This window comes from Plutella xylostella, chromosome 23 (genome assembly GCF_932276165.1).
Source record: "Plutella xylostella chromosome 23, ilPluXylo3.1, whole genome shotgun sequence".
Lineage (NCBI taxonomy): Eukaryota > Metazoa > Arthropoda > Insecta > Lepidoptera > Plutellidae > Plutella > Plutella xylostella.
Genome location: NC_064003.1, coordinates 1,681,172 through 1,699,745, shown reverse-complemented (window position 1 = coordinate 1,699,745; position 18,574 = coordinate 1,681,172). Strand labels below are relative to the sequence as shown.

Sequence of the window (18,574 nt, the reverse complement as noted above, 5' to 3'; positions counted from 1 at the left end):
AGTGGGATCACTACAATCATAGCGACTTTCCCTCTTTAAAAGTCAAGCACTGTAGCGTGATAGAAAAATCCATCCTACATTGCAACAGCCCTGTCTAAAACCGAGTTTTATTTACATTTGCATCACTGGCACAATGACCGACCAATCCATACTCCAATCTATCATCTATCCCATGAAATCAATGTACAGTTTTCTGGAGATTATTTAGACGACCGTATGCACCTTGTATGACCGTATTTAGACTTTAAAGCTGCAATGTAACCAACCCAGTCCAATCTACCTTTCAAACCTTTCCTTCATTAACCATTCCAGTAGGAAAACGGTTCGCCCTTTACTAGACGCGCGTAACGCTTCAAATTGCGTAGATTAAGCGCACAAAACGAGCAAACCTTTGGCTTACTAAACCGATACGCTAACTCAGCTAGCGGTAAACAGTTTCCCTGCGGAGAACGCAGGCCTTAAAGATGCAATAACGTAAAGCTACAGTCCAAACCCTCTATCGCCTTAAACTCATCAATTCACAATCCAAACCCCTTCTTTCACCCTCATCTCCTTCCACTATCCTTCTTCAACCCTTCTTTCTCTCCCCACTTAAAGCACACTTTCCTTCTGCGCCACCTCATTCCCCTCATTCAACGAGGGGCTGGGCGGTTCACTGGGCGACGCAGCAGTATGAACGATGGCGGGCGGGCGGTGAGCGATGTGCGCCCATGGTGATGGGCGTGTCGAGCCGTAGACACAGACTGTATTACCGCTAACTACTTTAAATATGGTTTAGGAAGGGTTTAAAATGGAATTTGACACTTTTGACAGCGGTAAACATCTGTTAAACACTGTCTAAGTTTAAACATAGTTTAACTAGTGTTTAAAATGAAATTTGACAAATTTATCAGGCGTTTGACAGCGCTAAATATCTGTTAAACACTGTCTAAGTTTTTGTGGTACGGTCCAATCCCTCTATCGCGCTAAACTCTTCAATTCACAATCTAAACTATAGGTATACACCCTCATCTCAAACTACTATCCTTCTTCAACCCTTTCTTTCCACCCCAAACCCAGTGGGGTTTGGGGTGGGTTGTAGAGAGTGCTCTACAACACACTTTCCTTCTGCGCCACCTCATTCCCCTCATTCAGGGACGGGCTGGGCGGCTCACTGGGCGACGCCGCAGTGTGAACGATGGCGGGCGGGCGGCTCGCGATGTGGGCGCCCATGGTGATGGGCGTGTCGTCTGGGTCTTCGTCGTCGCCTTCTTCTAGGTCTTCGTCGATGGGCGTGAGGATGTCGACTGGCGGTTGGATGTCTTCTTGTTTGCTGTGGATTTGGAGGGTTGGGTTAGATTGGTAAGAGATTATGTGCCAAATTCTCCATAGTGGGTTAGAGCATAACCAGGGATTATTGGTTGACTTTTGACACATCTGTCAAGAATTTCATATGGAGATGATCTACCTATAATTGATGAACCAATTCTTGGTTACGATTTAACCGACTATGGCGAAATTGGAGCTAAAGTGCATGGTGGGTGGATAAAGGTGGCCTTAATGTAGCCCTTTAACTATTAACCCAAAAGATTGGCGGTTTGCTGTGTAAGACGACTGTTCGCCAAATAAACCGGAACAGCGCCATCTAGTGGCACGCTCGGTACTACTACAAACACTGCCAACTGATTGGATGTAGATGGCGTGAAGCATTATCACTGTGATTGGTTGAATTGTTCCCTACCCCAATTCCTCGAATATTGTACATTGTAACTAACTTATTTAATCAATATACTTTATATCAGTATTCCAAAGCGGTTGTTCCTTATTTTAAACACCAGAAATATAGGACAAATTCAGTACGCAAATTAGGCCGCTACAACGACATCATAAGCAATATAATAATATCCATATATAATTATTGTGTTCCACGGCGATGCCAAATAAAGGTAATGCAGATACTATAAATTAATATTTAAATAAGGCAATTTTAACAACTTACCGTCTAAACAGCGGCGCAGAAAACGAGGTAAGCGTAGCGACCAAGAAAAACGCGGCTGCCATATAGAAACTGGCATCGTAATTCTTAGTGGCATCATACACAGCCCCGGCCAAAGGAGATCCAATCATGGCGGCCGCCCCACGGAATAGAATGAGGAGGCCGAATGCATTCGTCAACTTGTCCAGACCAAGGAGGTCCACTAAGATGATTGAGGTTAGGGAGATGTAGCCGGCTGGAAAGAGAAAAAGAAAATTTTAGGAATGTGATTGTATGTTTTTGTTTGGATGTTTTTCTGAAGAGACCAAAAAAAAATGTTAGTAGGTAATGAGACTGAAGTTTGGGGTTTATGAACTTTAAAATTCATTTTTGGTTTTGATATTTACGAGACGAATTAAAGAAGGATTTATTTAGTTAGGAGTTGGTAATTGTGTAGAAATAATATACTTACAAATGGCAAGACCAAAAGCGATGGCGACACAAATGTAGGCAGTGTAGGAGAAGCAGAAAGGCGTCAGTGCTACAGAAACCTGAAAAAGAAAACACTATTTTAAGAACCTGCCATATATCTTGTGTAAATGCCAATAGTTCATTAGTGGAAATACTGCAGCAATCTATGCTTGTTCTGCTGTCTTTAAGTCTGGATGATCCTAATTATCCTGGGTTGGGCCATCAAATATTGGTTTTAAAATTTGTACCTCAGTGAATAGTTGTGAATTCGGCCGAATAGTATTCAGAGGGCCAAGTGTAGGTTTTTCTTAACCGATCGAACACTGAAAATCGACTCAATTTTTTATGGCGTGGTGCTACTGTAGCGCGTATACCGCTAGGTGTCTAGAGTCTATAGTCTAGGCCTTTCATAAATGACTCACCGTAGCAATAATCAAGCAGATATTGTTCAGTAACAATGAGTCGACCCAGGGGAAGTCGGCCACCCAGCCGCACGCGATACGCCCGAACGTGTTCGTTATGCCGATGATGAAGAACAGGAACGACGCACACTAGCTGCACGGGCCCGTTATGAACGTAGATAAACGTCACGATACAGCTAATCGCGATAAATACTGCGCTGTGATTCATGGAACGCGCATTAAACGAGTTTATAGTTTAACGATGTCGATAACAGACCCGTGTAGCGGCTGCATGTCCGTTTTTCGATTCGAGATAAATACGGCGCTGTGATTGGTGGAACGCGCATTTAACAAGTTTAATGTACAATCGAAGATAACGGCCCCGGACGCGGGGCCGGGTTATACAGCTTCATAAGTAGCTATTCACTTTTTTATCATGACAAATGATGTTATTGACTTACGGTAGCAATAATCAAGCAGATATTGTTGAGCAGCAATGAGTCGACCCAGGGGAAGTCGGCCACCCAGCCGCACGCGATACGCCCGAACGTGTTCGTTATACCGATGATGGAGAGAAGGAACGAAGCACGCGGCCGTTATCGACACGTAGATAAACGTCACAATATGGCTATTCGCGATAAAAACGCCGCTGTGATTCGTGGAACGCACATTATACGAGTTTGTCGACGTCGATAACAGGTCCTTGCCGCACGGTTTAGTCTCACGTTAACCCTTGCGGATAGACAGCTTCATAAGCCTATATTTATAACTCGACTAGCATCCAGTCTCGCGAAACCACTTCATACCATTTACAATAGATCATTGGCAACCGGTAGTTTCCCTATGGCATGGAAGACTGCTAAGGTTGTACCTGTATCCAAAGGCGGTGATGACACCCTAATCAATGAATACAGACCAATTTCAATACTTACAATATTCAGTAAAGTATTTGAACTCCAACTCCTCGTATATCCCCACATTCATAATCACTTCCGAAGACATTTCTCAGATCATCAACACGGGTTTATGAAATCGAGGTCTACGTGCACCAATTTAGTTTCATTTGTGGAATTTTTATCGGAAGCTATTGATGAGCATAGGCAAGTCGATGTCGTGTATACTGATTTCAGTAAGGCATTCGATAAAGTAGATCATAAAAATTTAATAAAAAAACTGAGTATTTATGGAATTTTCGGGTCGCTTTTGTTATGGCTAGGATCTTACTTGACTGATCGCAATTTTTATGTTGTTGTCAACGGCTTGCAATCAAGGAACTACTCAGTAACTTCGGGAGTCCCACAAGGATCGCATTTGGGCCCGATTCTCTTTAATATTTTTATAAATGATCTCCCTGGTTTGCTACAAAATTCGACACCATTTTTATTTGCTGATGATCTAAAACTTGCAAAGGTAATTAAATCCGCAGATGAATCAATACTTTTACAAAATGACCTTAATGTGCTAAACGAGTGGTGCAAAATAAATGGCATGTTTTTAAATGCAAAAAAATGTTTTTATATTAGGTTCACTCGTAATATTAACGAAATATTGTCTACATATAATATTCAGTCAAATACTTTGCTAGAAGTCACAACAGTAAGAGATCTTGGCGTTACACTGGATAAAAAATTAACTTTTGTGCCGCATATTGACCACATTGTAAAAAAATCAAATAAAGCTCTTGGTTTTGTCCTTCGAAATAGCAAAGCCTTCCGGAACCCGAACACAAAAATCTTACTCTATAATGCATTTGTTCGGAGTGTGTTAGAGTATTGTAGTGTAGTATGGCGTCCCCACTACTCAACCCATATTGCCAGAATTGAGCGTATCCAAAAGCGTTTCGTGGGACACTTATCATATTTTGCAGGAATTTTAAATAAAAAAAAACAATACGTTGATCGATTAGATTTTTTGAAAATTACTTCCTTAGAAAAACGAAGAGATCTACTAGACCTAAGTTTTCTGTTTAAAATAATTAGAAATAGAATTGATTGTCCACAAATTTTGTCCAAGTTTAATTTTTTGGTGCCTCGAAGACTTCCCAGACAACCAATAAAACCTTTGTGTCCGCCTCACCGTAATACCGTTCTCGGTTTTAACTCTGCCATTCCTAGGTTAAGCAGATTATTAAATAAATGTTCTGGATCAATTGATATTCATGCTGACTCTTTGTTTAAATTTAAAAATACAATTATTTTCTCAATCAATTAATATATTAATCTAAATTTTTAATTCAATTTAATCAATTATAATTTTATTTTTATAATTAGTATAAGTAGTTAAATTTATTTTAAGTAGCCACTAAATAGACGATTTTTTTTTTAATTTTGTGCATGCAGTGTTTACCTATAATTGTTTGTGCATCTAGTTTGTATTTAATTATAGAATTGTAATAGTTTTGATGTAACAAATGTTGGTGAACCATAATAAATAAATAAATAAGAAGCTGTTTAGTTTTATACCATGACCAATGATAAAATCTCTCACCGTAGCAATAATCAAGCAGATATTGTTCAGTAACAATGAGTCGACCCAGGGGAAGTCGGCCACCCAGCCGCACGCGATACGCCCGAACGTGTTCGTTATGCCGATGATGGAGAGCAAGAACGACGCTTGCTAGCTACACGGCCCGTTATCAACGTAGATAAACGTCACGATATAGCTAATCGCGATAAATACTGCGCTGTGATTCGTGGAACGCGCATTAAACGAGTTTATAGTTTATCGATGTCGATACCAGACCCGTGTAGCGGCTGCATGTCCGTTATTCGATTCGAGATAAATACGGCGCTGTGATTGGTGGAACGCGAATTTAACAAGTTTAATGCACAATCGAAGATAACGGCCCCGGACGCGGGGCCGGGTTATACAGCTTCATAAGTAGCTATTCACTTTTTATCATGACAAATGATGTTATTGACTCACCGTAGCAATAATAAGACAGATATTGTTCAGCAACAATGAGTCGACCCAGGGGAAGTCGGCCACCCAGCCGCACGCGATACGCCCGAACGTGTTCGTTATGCCGATGATGGAGAGAAGGAACGACGCTTGCGATGGCTCCACGCCCTGAAAGAAGGGAAAGAGCATACAATAAAATTACAGTCCATGAGCAATTAGAATATTATATGTATAACGCATGGCGATTCTCCCTAGCGCTCATTTAAGGAACTATAAAGAGATGCGCCAATAAACAAGCTAATCTAAAATGGTAATTAAAATTACAGTTCGGACCGTCACCATATGCAATTTACCACGTTTTAAGACAGTAAGTAACTGCTGCCATTTTGTATTTTTATCTTTATTGGCGTGACTTTTGAGCAATATTTCCTCATATAGGTAATAACGCATGGCAATCCCTCTAGCGGTCACTAAAGGAACTATTAGAACTAGTAGGCTAATCACAAAACGGCGATTTTACCACGTTTAAAGACAGTTATAAATATGTGGGGACATCTCACATACGGCTACAGTAACTGCCGCCATTTTGCATTTTAATCTTCATCGGCGTGTCTGTTAATCCATAGCTACAAGCCACTCACATTAAGCCGCGCGGCGTCCACGATGTACACGAAGGGCACGTACAGGCCGGCCATGCCGAACACGTTGGACACGCCCATCATCATGAACGCGGGGTCCTTCAGCAGCGACACATCCAACATCGATGCTAGGGCGGATTTGAACGAGGCTGGCAGGGCTAGGCACGGGCAGAGGTCGTATTCTGTAAGGAATGAGAGGAGAATTTGGTTAGAGAAATGTCGCAAAAGGCTGAAGTTATATGCGCAATCGAATCATAAATATTATCCTTACGATAACATCATATGCATTTCTGCAGTTGTCTTATCACTAATTTTGGTAAACCTACTGCTATCAAATTTGGACTTATTTGACTAGGGGTATTATTTGACTAAGGGGCTTATCCACTACACAACTAGCGCAAAGCGCGTAAGGTTTTATTTTTCGGAAGAAAAGGAAGGGTTCTTACTATTTCCTATCTAATAGTCGAATTATCCACCATAACTATAGCTATAAAACGTTTTTAATGCAGCCGTGAGTGTGCCAAAACCTTACAAAATTCTGTACTAACCCGGCGGCGCCTCGGCGTCTTGCCTCTGCCTGGGCAGGCTCACCACAGAGTTACGGTAATTAGTGAGCGACTTCTGGCTCTGGTACTGCGGCAGGTGCAACACGGAGCCCGAGTAGAAGATGTCCTTGCGCGACATGGGCCGCACCATGCGAGGGGCGTCCCGGGCCGAGATGGAGAGTTTTGAGGTGAACATCATGCTTTCTGTGTCGCCCTGTGGGAGAGACATAAGAATGTAAGTCTGCGGGTACAAAACTTGCGACGGGCGGAACGACGGCGGGCGGCGCGACGGCGATATAATGGCAAATTTCATACATGCAGACTGAATGGATTAATGCAATAGTACAATCATGTGCATAATGTGTAACATTTTCGTAGAGGTACTTCTGAGGTACATTGTTGAATTTATACTTTGACAACATACATAATTTTAATGTGTGTGTCTAATAGTTTAAATATGGATAAACTATAAAAGTTTATGTTTACGCGCATAAAAAGTTTGATAAAATATTAGGTATAACACAAAAATCCTAAACTTTTTTTTGTTTTTGATACTTTAAAACCATTTATTTAGGCACACACTATGTAGCCACATTTGTATTAAAAATGTTTCGTAGCAGTGTTTACGCCTTTAACTATCGGTGAGTGAACAGTAAAATTAAACTAACAAGTATATAAGTTACTTACATCACCCCCTTGTCTGTTTACGCTATTCATAGAGGTTTTGGACGTTGCTTTAATTGCGGCTAAGGACGGTTTGTATCTGAAACAAATCAAATAAATGTTTATTGAATAATTATCATGAAAATTCATGCTGGTAGCTATTGGTTAGGTCTAGAAGGTCTATGATAGATTGTTGTGGCGCTATATTCTGTGTTAGATTTATTCTGTGGACGATCTATTCTGTGGATGATCTAGGCTGTGGACGATCTATCCTGTGGAAAATCTATTCTGTAGACGGTCTATTCTTTGGACGATCTATTCTGTGGGCGATCTATTCTGTGGACGGTACATTCTGTGAACGATCTATTCTGTGGACGGTACATTCTGTGAACGATCTATTCTGTGGACGATCTATTCTGTGGACGATCTATTCTGTGGATGATCTAGGCTGTGGACGATCTATCCTGTGGAAAATCTATTCTGTAGACGGTCTATTCTTTGGACGATCTATTCTGTGGGCGATCTATTCTGTGGACGGTACATTCTATGAACGATCTATTCTGTGGACGGTACATTCTGTGAACGATCTATTCTGTGGACGATCTATTCCGTGGACTATCTATTCTGTGGATGGCGTATTTAGCTAAAATCCCCCTTCCCACCTGTCAGAGGTGCTATGTTTCCGCTGTCGGTCGAAGAACGGCACGGACCCGTTCTTGGGCAGGCCCGGCGCCGTGACGGTGAAGGCGGGCGACGACACGTTACGGGACTTCTTGTACCGAACTATTTGTACTAATCATATACCAATACGACCTGTATACCTTCCTTGTTGCATAAAATATAATAAATCCCCTTTCTGAATTTGAAATCCTTGGGACTACATAAAGGAACAAACTACAGACCCATAAATGTCACCAGAAGTGCTCTGTTTCTACAGCCACGGCCAAAAATGGCGACGGCGACACTAAATCGTCCAACCTTCTGACTCGTTTATCTCTTATCTAGCATCCCTGTTTTTCTGAAGATTGTACATTGGTTTCCTTATAGGCGCTACTTACACACTTTTCTGTTCTTAGCAAGCCATAATAACCCACCTGTCAGAAGTGCTATGTTTCCGCTGCCTGTCGAAGAACGGCACGGAGCCGTTCTTGGGCAGGCCCGGCGCCGTGACGGTGAAGGCGGGCGACGACACGTTGCGCGACATCTGTGCCGCCGTCTGGGCGGGTGGGGCTGTGCCGTTCTCGTTCTGGAACCAGAAGCCGAGAACCAGTTACCAGAAGGCCTAGCACGGGGCGCAAGTCGTGACAAAAGTTTTGCATCGCGCTCCCCCACATTGCGTGGCTTCGAGAGCGACTGCGACGGAAAACTTTTTGACGCAAGACGCGCTTGCGTCCCGAGCTAGGCCTTCTGGTAACTATATAAACTAATTCCCTTCAGAAAAAAATCTATTTTTACGATGAATAAAAACATAATGACTTTGACTTAGCCTGTGACATCCTCCCGTCACTATGTTAGCTACTTCACCTTCAAGCGACACTATCGTGGAACACCCTACAGCCACACCGTACCTTCTTCTGCTGGCTGGGCGGGTGCGCCTCGGTGATGGTGGGCAGCGCGGGCACGTTGGTGGCGGTGGGCACGCGGGCTAGAGCCTCCAGGTTTAGGGAAGAATGTACTCCAGGGTCGATGTTTAGTGGCGCCTGGGAAGGAGAATTATGGAGGTTAGGTTGGAAGATTATGTGGTATAGTGTGACCACTACCCTGAGGCATGCGCGGCGAGTTGCGGGGCGGGGCCGCCACTAGCGTGACAGAGACAGAGATAGAGACGTGACAGAGTGCAGTAGCCGATTTACTCCTTCTCGCCGCGCACATACCTCAGGGAGGGCACAGCACTAATGTTCACACTATAGAAGAATGCTTGCACCAACAGTGTTATGCCGTCAGAATAACTTCAAATAGTAGCCAGACAAAATGTATTAGTGCAAGTCTCACAATTTCAGAAGGCGGCATGTTTGGCCTTACAGTCGGTGTAAACTTCTGTTCAAGTGATTAATCTGAGTTATCTTTATACATTGTATGTATGTAAGTTAAATGATGTGATAATTATTTTTTTACCATCGGTATTACTTAAAAAGATTTTATTTGTTTCTTATAGTTAATAAATGAAAAATCTGTTTTTAGATTGGTAGTTGTTTGCAATAATCAAAAACCTAAATAGATTTTTACAATGGTTAGTGTTAGTTACTGAAATTATACAAAGCATAAGCTTTCACGACGCTTGTTATCAGTGCTTTTGATTAAACTAATGTAAATTAAATTACTATTCTACAAAATCACATATCCTATTACTTCTACAAAAAAACATTAACTAAAACACTCCACAACAACCTACTAAAAACAAAGTAAAAGGTGCAAAACATACTCACAACACCATCTAGCGGTGCAGAGCGGAACTAAAACATCAACATGCACTACTTACTACCTTGAGTCGCTTCTCCATAGTGCCATCTGGTAGCTGCACTACGAAGTACGAGCCGCCTATCGACCCTCGTTCCATTTGCATTCGCTTCTCTTCCGCCATTCGCTGTAGGAGCGGCTTGTCACCTGATGTCTGGAAATAGAGGATATTATTAATTATTATTATGAAGTCAGAATAGAAGTATTGTTATCCGCGAGATCTACTTCGCCCTAAAGGGTTTTCCCGTGGGGAATGCGGGATGAATATAGCCTATACTAGGATTAACAGGTTACATATCAAATTTTATAAAAAATGGTCCACCCGTTTTCGAGTGAACGAGTATCAAACATACTCAACTAAACATTAGTCTACCTATTAGTATGATAACATGTACAAATGGGTCATCACTCCAAGGATTTCTCTTTCATTTATCTCTCGGAATCAAAATGGTTGCAATCAGTCAATCGTTTGTTTAGGATAGACCTAATCAAATTTTAAAAGTCTATAGAAACTTAATGAAAATAGTTAAGTAGGTTCAAAGAATTCACTGAAGCCATGAGCAATTTTAATCAAAGTTAGCGAATTGAGTTAGGGTTTGAAAGTTATTGGAGTGAAGTCAAGGGGAATAATTCTAACAAACCTTTTCGAAAGTTTCTCATTATTCTAGAAAATTCTTTTCACTTGGGAGTTTAGAATTCCCTCAATCTAAACGTTATTAAATGTTAACTACTCATAGAATTGAATTACTTTCATAGTAATCTAACTTGTCTAATGTGATCGGGATTTACGATTTACAAGGAACATATTTATATCTTTATAGAAGATCTTAAACTATTAACAGGTGTCACCTATTGGACGTTTAGGAATATTTCTGTGGTAAACAAAACACAATATCTTCCTACAAACAATAAACCAAAAACCACAAACCTTAGGATAAACAAGCGGCCGCATCAGCGCACCAAACACGGCACAGTTGAGAATCAAACCAGCCAATAGGAGGTTAGCATTCTGCCACGAGCCGAAGTACTCCAACAGGATGGCAGCCAATGGCGCGAAGCTGAAGGTGCCTACTCCGGACCCGCAGACGGCTATGCCTGTTGCTAGCGAGCGGCGAGTCTCGAAGTAGTACCCCACTGCTACCACGGAGGGAAGGTAGATCATTCCGAAGCCTATGCCTGGGGACAAGAGATAATGAGGTTGTTAGGGGTTTGTTTTTAAAAGAGTTAAGTGAAAGAAGGTTGTAATGTAAGTCAATAAAAAACATTATGGCTAAATAGCTAATCAGCTATAATTTGTCATAATATCTTCAAAAACTTTACTACTATTCATAGTGTTGTGGCATACGTGCTCCTCTTTGGAGCTCCTCAATATATCTTTATGAAGTGTGGTCAAGATTTAAAAACTACTTATGAAGCTGACTTTATCTTCTTGGCGAATAGCAGACGCATTCATTCATTTATTATGTACAGTATTACATATTTATGTGTTTAATGTTCCCAATTAATGACTTGGATGATTGCGGGATAGTTGGCAACTGATACAGTAAATAATACACAGCTACATAATTAGGTATACTATGTATATTGTCTGAGCATATTAAATTTAATGGGCGAGATTTGAGACACACCTATATTATATCTTCTATCTAATTTGCTATCGCTCGCCATGCCATAATTATATGTTAACAGTGGGTAAGGTATTTAATCATAATTAAGATGGGGGTGTTTTCATAGCGGTAAAACGCGAATTCCGTGCTAATTCATCTGCTAGTATGCTATCATCGGCCGAGGATCTGTGGGTAACCATATCCTTAAAATATTTTAAGCTACACATTTGCGTATTATATTTATGTAGCCAAAACCTAGGTTCAAACTTTTCTACGCAGCTAATTAATTTCACTAGTCAGCTAACTTCCATTTTAGCCTCGCATTCTGAAGATAAATTCCTTGTTCTTGGAGATTTCAATATGAGTTCCATTACATGGTTGGTAACTGACGATGGACTGATGGCAAAAGATCTTGTCGGCACTCAAGTCACGGATTTTATTGATTTAATAAATTTTCATAACTTACGCCAATTCAATAGCGTGCAAAATAACTTTGGACGCATCTTAGACTTAGTTTTTGCACATGAGGCAACAGAGGTGGTGGCTTGCTCTGACCCATTTGTCCCTGAAGATCCTTACCACAAGGCTTTGCTAGTTAGTTATCCTATTGAATCTCAAAAATCGCTTCCTAATAAACCGCGTAAACTTTTTACTTATTCTCGCGCTGATTACACCCAAATACGTAAGAGCATTAGTGATGTAAACTGGATCGAGTCATTTTCAAATGTTTCTGCTGAATTAGCACTCGATTTTTTTTATAATGTTATATACGACATTCGTGAAAAATTCGTACCGATTAGGTCGACATTACGTGACAAATATCCTGCATGGTATAGTCCTGCACTTATAAAAATATTAAAAGAAAAATTTAAATATATTAAAAAATTTAAAACCTACGGTAACTTATCTGATTATTTATCATTAAAAACACTTCGGGGCAGGATCAAGGGCGTTGAGCGGCAATGTTACAATTAATATATAGAAAAGATAGAAGAATCAATCAACGTTAACCCTAAATCATTTTGGACGTACATAAAAAACAATAAATCTGCTAGCACATTCCCCTCAACAATGACCTATAAGGACACTTCCAGTGACTCCGGTCAGGAAATTAGTGAACTATTTGCCTCCTTTTTTTACTCTACCTTTAATGAAACTAGTACTTCTAATGTTCACAATCAATTCGCTGACTTTCAACCCTGCTGTCATATCTCGCAAGTTGAAATATTGACTTCTGACGTAGAAAAACAACTTCGCTCTCTTGACTTAAATAAATCTGCCGGCCCTGACATGTTACCTGCTATGTTTATAGTGCCCTGTGCTGCTGAACTATCCATTCCTGTGTCCTTAATTTTCAAGAAGATATTATCTGAAGGTACTATGCCTGTAAATTGGAAACGTGCTTTTATATCTCCTATACATAAAAAGGGCAGTAAACATAAGATTGACAATTACAGGCCAATATCTAAGCTCTGTCTTCTGGCTAAGGTACTTGAGCGATTAGTCTATACCCAATTATATAGTTGCATTAAATCTTCTTTCAGCCCCATGCAACACGGGTTCTTAAAAGGGCGATCTACTGTCTCTAATCTTGCGTTATTCAATGACTTTGTCACCGAGAAAATGGATGGTGGTAGTCAGGTAGATGTTATTTACACTGACTATAGTAAAGCATTTGATCGTATAGACCATAGTTTATTATTAAAAAAGTTGAGTGGAATAGGTGTTACCGGTGCATTGCTCTCCTGGTTCCAATCTTATGTCACGGGAAGATCTCAAGCAGTTGTTTTAAATGGCTTTACATCCTCGTGGATAAACATTCCATCTGGTGTTCCGCAAGGATCTCTTCTGGGGCCCCTTCTATTTATTATATTTATAAATGACATCAATGATTGCTTTCGTAATTCCGAATATCTAATGTTTGCTGATGACATGAAAATTTTCAAAGCTGTAAATAACTCAATTGATGAGGAACTCCTGCAGGATGATCTAGATCGACTTAGTGTGTACTGCCTCAATAATAAACTCGACATCAATGTTGATAAATGTTTTCACATCTCATTCACTCGAAAACGCAACAAACATATGAGTACGTACATGCTTCAGAATCAGAGCCTTACAAGTGTATCAGAAATTAGAGATCTTGGTGTAGTGCATGATAGTAAGCTTCTTTTTGATTCACATATCGATAGCATAATCACAAAAGCTTCTAAGGCCCTCGGTTTCTTAATACGTTCTTCTCGCCCGTTCAAATGCATGAAGACAGTTAAAATATTATACTGCGCCTATGTCCGAAGCCACCTTGAGTATGCTTCCCAGATCTGGAATCCCCAGTATGATATTTATATCGACAGACTCGAACGTATCCAAAAAAGGTTTATTAGGTATCTCGGCTTTAAATTCAAACTTATTGATTCAAGTTACGAATGTAAATGTATCAAACTTCACTTGCTTCCTCTTAAATTAAGAAGGGATATCAGCGATATAATTTATTTAATTAAAATATTTCGAGGTTACGTTGAGTGTCCGGATCTGCTAGGTAAACTTGGTTTAAGAGTTCCGTGGCGAAGAACGCGTAACAGACCGCTTCTTAGTATTCCTCAATGTAACAGCAACTACAGACAAAATTCATTCTTAGTAAGAGCTAGTAATACTTTTAACCATATGTGTAATAGTAATAGTGTGGACCTCTTTAGCGGCAGCTTATGTTCTATTAGAAAACATATTACAACTAACTTTAGTACGTAATAGATACCAAATAAATAAGTAGCATAAGTATAATCTAAGTAGAATTTATTATTAGGTGAGTATGTGTTGTTATTGTTATATCGTCTCCATATGCGAAAACCTATAATTAGCTTTTCGTCTATTTATGTTTAAATAAGATTAACTTGTTTTTATTAGTATAAAGCTGTTGGTTTTCCATGCAATACATTAAAATAAAATAAAATAAGATAAGTAACACTAGTTGTTACCCGCATTAACAATAAGCTTTTAATTAATTTTTAATAAAAATCTGTTGTTATCAAGAATATTGACTCATCATTACCTATCATTCAAACTCGTCGAAGTTTTCACACTTTATTAAATAAAAATATAATGTTTCATAATATATACATAAGCACCATCTGTAATTATAGCTGTTTCATGTTTGGCGAATGTCCAAATTAGATTTCGAAAGCTACACACAAAACCCCTTGTGCTTTTAATCCTGTTCACTCGTCCTTTGTAAACAAATGTAGAGCATTGACTTCAATTTACATCTACCTTGTGAGTATTGTGACAAAGGAAAGCATATTGACCTTTTAAAGAAAGAATTACTAACGTTTCCAAAGAAAATACTTGTATGTAATACCAAACAAAGGGACCAGAAGGTGGTAGAAAGAATGTCTTCATATTTAATCACAACGTAGACATAAATACATATATGAATTATATACAAGTTGTTTACAATTCTAATAACAAATAATGTGCTGAATACGATATCACATCGTGTGAGTCATCGGCGGGCGTAGCTGGAGGGTTACTCTATACTGACGAAAAACGAACAAATGAAAGCTGTCCTGCAATCGGCACGTTTAATCCAACGAGACAGAGTACGAAACTTTGATTTTCCACATAATTATATAGAGAAGTGACCCCCCTGGTGTACCACAAAAACACAATTCAATATGAAACCGCACAAAGGAGCGGCTAGTAACAGGCGCCGATTGGACTGCATGCGTCATTTTCCGCAAAAAAACTGTATAATTTACGATATCATTTACATTATTCCATGTAAATAAACACTGAATTGTTTTGTTAAACGAATTGCAGTTCGTATACCATTTAAAAGCAGTGTGGTGATTGATAGCTTATTGGTACTTAAATAAATAATTAGTAATTTACTATAGAAGTTGTCTACCTACTAGGCAATTAAAACTTATGGATGCAATAAATGATTAAGTATTGAGTATAAATAAAGAACAGAGGTCAAAATTTGAGTCCACGTGCGAACATTTCCTTCTATTGTTTTCTATTGTCCTCGATTGTTGTCAAAAGAGGAAAAATTGGTATAAAAATAAATGGTGACCCCGCCCGGTGAAAGAATGCGAATAAAAAATGAAAATCTCCGATCGGATGAAAGGTCTGTCTTTGTATTTGTGCTCTCGACCCGATTGTAACATCCTGGAATTGACAGCTTTTCACCCGGCAATCCGGGCCAAGACGGTCAATCTATATTACGAAAAACTAGGCTTCGGAGCGAGCCACGGCTCTTGTTGTATTAAACATGCCGATTGCACGACATTCGTTTGTTTTTCGTCAGTATAGAGTAACCCTCCAAGGCCAGGAAAACCCGAGTCAAAGGAAACGAATTGTGAAAGAACGTCGACCGGGTAAATATTGCCAATTGAGATTAAGGGAGCCCTGGGCATGCGGGCTAAATGAAGGCACGATGTGGGACCCAGCTGTGTGCACGCAACAATACGTGATCTAGTTAGGAATACAATTCGTTACGGATATGTACGAGTTATTCTCAGAGGAAAATCTAACATGTTTTACCTCTTAGAAATAAAATATTGTACTTAAGGATTTTTATGGGTGTGAAGGTTTTACAAACTGTAGGACAGTATAGAGTATAGGTCGGTTTCTAGTTTAATAAATTAATTATTTTTAATTAGCTCATCATTCATCTGTTCATCACCCAAGTATATTTTGGTAAAAGCGTCTGAAATTCATATGGCCTAGGGAAGAAGATGAAGATAAACATTATTTTTTATCTCTAATGTGGCTTCGGCTACCCACGTACTCTGAAGTAATGAAATTATTTTTCTATAATTTTTCGTACTCGAACCTTTGGAACCGATAATTAGTCATGCTTTTAAAGAATCAGAAAACACTGAATTACAATTTTTCTGTGTGACACACAAAGGAAACGGAAATGGAATCAGCATTTTTTCCAATAAACATCACACCATCTGCATCTGCGTTCAAAGCGTCGGACATAACCTACCATATTAAATGTATGATAACATATTCCAAACACTACACAATAAAGCACAATAAATAGCCACGCTCTTAATATCTGACATCGGTAATGTTTTATTGTCCATTCCATCAATAATGCATTGGGGACTTCGATCGTAGATTGTATAAAAAGCCGTCTGAATCAGTGTGACATTGAAATGTGATAATCGCACACTCGACTGCCAACCGTTTACCTAATTTCATTACCACAGGTGATCGCGATCACTAAACTAAATCACTATCAAATGCCGCTTTCGACAGCATATCTGAGACGTATACCTACACTACAACAGCAATGGATGACGTTGAAGTTTAAAACGCACATGTATTGTAAGCAGGAATTGAGCTAATGCCAAGTTCTCGAAAATTGGTGCTAAATATACATATTGGTGTTAATGAATAGGGTGTTAAAACTCTTTGCTAGTATAAATGTAGCAAAACTGTTGTTCCATAGGCATCAACAATCGAAGATATTTGATAATTTCGCACATTAATCCCATATCGACAATCTCTGTGTCCCCATCTTCCTGTAACAGAGTCGTTCTACATACTGTATACATGATTGGGTTAGACTTTGACGATGGAGCAATCGATCTTTGCTATAATCCTGCAATAACATCCCATCCTGCTTTGTCTCCCTGCATTGCAGTTCAGGTATCTCCATGGAGTTAAAATTTAACTAAAATGTTAATTCGGAAAAGCCATTCCAAAGTTAAATAAAACTATGGTAGTAGATGTGAATCAGGGACTAGGTATGTATTCCTATATCACTTATGTATGTATTGTACTTATGTATCTGTACGTATATATATTGTACTCTAGGTAACACGTGCGGAGTTGAGTGCCGGCATGCAATCGCAATGCGGCGACTATGTTGGATAAATTAATGTTGAAATAACGATCCAGCGCGCATTGTAAATCGCCAATGTGTTAAGTTTGATGAGTGAGGTCTATTCGGAAATGTATCCCAGATTATCTTGTTGTGTTAATTATATGTTATGCCAGATGCCTAAGTATACCTAAGTTAAGGATGTTTTACCCTTACCCTTTCATCAGCCAGTATAAATTTCCCCACCCCTAGACTTACGGCTCTCCCAAGGATCAGTTAGCTCTCTATCATCGGTCATCTTCATAAAACAACTACCCTTAACCCTTAAAATTGCCAATTATATAGAAACTCTTCACTACAACTATAAAATCATACAGATTTCAGCTAATTCTAAAGGCTTTCTCTAATTCCCAATCGTCCAAACACAAAGCCACCTAAAAAACCTAATCAAACTGCCTCAAACAAGTTACCCAACGCTTTTCAGCGGCCGTCATTCGCCATCTTGTTTTCCAATTCCAATTTAGCTGTTGCATACAGAGGCTCTCAACATTTGCACTCGTATGAGGGCAATTACTTTCACTTTCAGTTTAGCACCTCAGTTGATTCAATTGGCGAGTGCGGCGGGCAGGGGCCGGCGACGCGGAGTCTGGACTGGTTGGCGACTCGCCAAGAGCTCTAGAGTTGCAGACTTGCTGATACTCAACCATCGGTAGACTGTAAACAGTTCATTATTTATAATAGCACCCCTCTTTTTCAGTCGGGGGTCAAAAATTTGTTCAATCTACAAACCTTAGTAGTAGTTATGCGTAATAATGACAATTATATCTGCAATATGAAACGTTGTAGCTTGTAGCGGAGCCGTAATTATAGCAATTTCCTGATTTCTGAAAGCCACATATAACATCAACGAGAATACATAAGATGTAAAGTAACTTATATAATCGATAGTATCTACCTATCCTCTAATCGATATTGCTTTTAGTCAACTATCGACAGTCTAAATATCGATAGTTATGCCGCACTACAGTGGCCCAGCATGGCTTGACCTTGCTGCGTAGAGAAAACTTGGCGGCCTGAACTTGCAATGCATACTGATTTCAG

The 18,574-nt window shown here is 39.6% G+C and overlaps 1 protein-coding gene across 4 annotated transcripts in view; it reads right to left on the bottom strand.

Moving 5' to 3' along the window:
- Positions 1 to 110: 110 nt before the first annotated feature.
- LOC105398213 (monocarboxylate transporter 13) overlaps positions 111 to 18,574 on the bottom strand; it is a 44,363-nt gene continuing 25,899 nt past the window's right edge. For 3 of the 4 annotated variants that reach the window (XM_048629347.1, XM_048629349.1, XM_048629350.1), the window contains exons 4-14: positions 10,959 to 11,206; positions 10,053 to 10,184; positions 9,142 to 9,273; positions 8,668 to 8,819; positions 7,598 to 7,673; positions 6,914 to 7,124; positions 6,369 to 6,547; positions 5,752 to 5,895; positions 2,427 to 2,505; positions 1,979 to 2,210; positions 111 to 1,312 (exon numbers count right to left, since the gene is read on the bottom strand). In XM_048629347.1, the coding sequence (XP_048485304.1) occupies positions 1,090 to 1,312; positions 1,979 to 2,210; positions 2,427 to 2,505; positions 5,752 to 5,895; positions 6,369 to 6,547; positions 6,914 to 7,124; positions 7,598 to 7,673; positions 8,668 to 8,819; positions 9,142 to 9,273; positions 10,053 to 10,184; positions 10,959 to 11,206 (1,808 nt within the window). In that variant the 3' untranslated portion in view covers positions 111 to 1,089. The remainder of the gene's footprint in view (positions 1,313 to 1,978; positions 2,211 to 2,426; positions 2,506 to 5,751; positions 5,896 to 6,368; positions 6,548 to 6,913; positions 7,125 to 7,597; positions 7,674 to 8,667; positions 8,820 to 9,141; positions 9,274 to 10,052; positions 10,185 to 10,958; positions 11,207 to 18,574) is intronic. The other variant, XM_048629348.1, reaches the window with a different exon arrangement.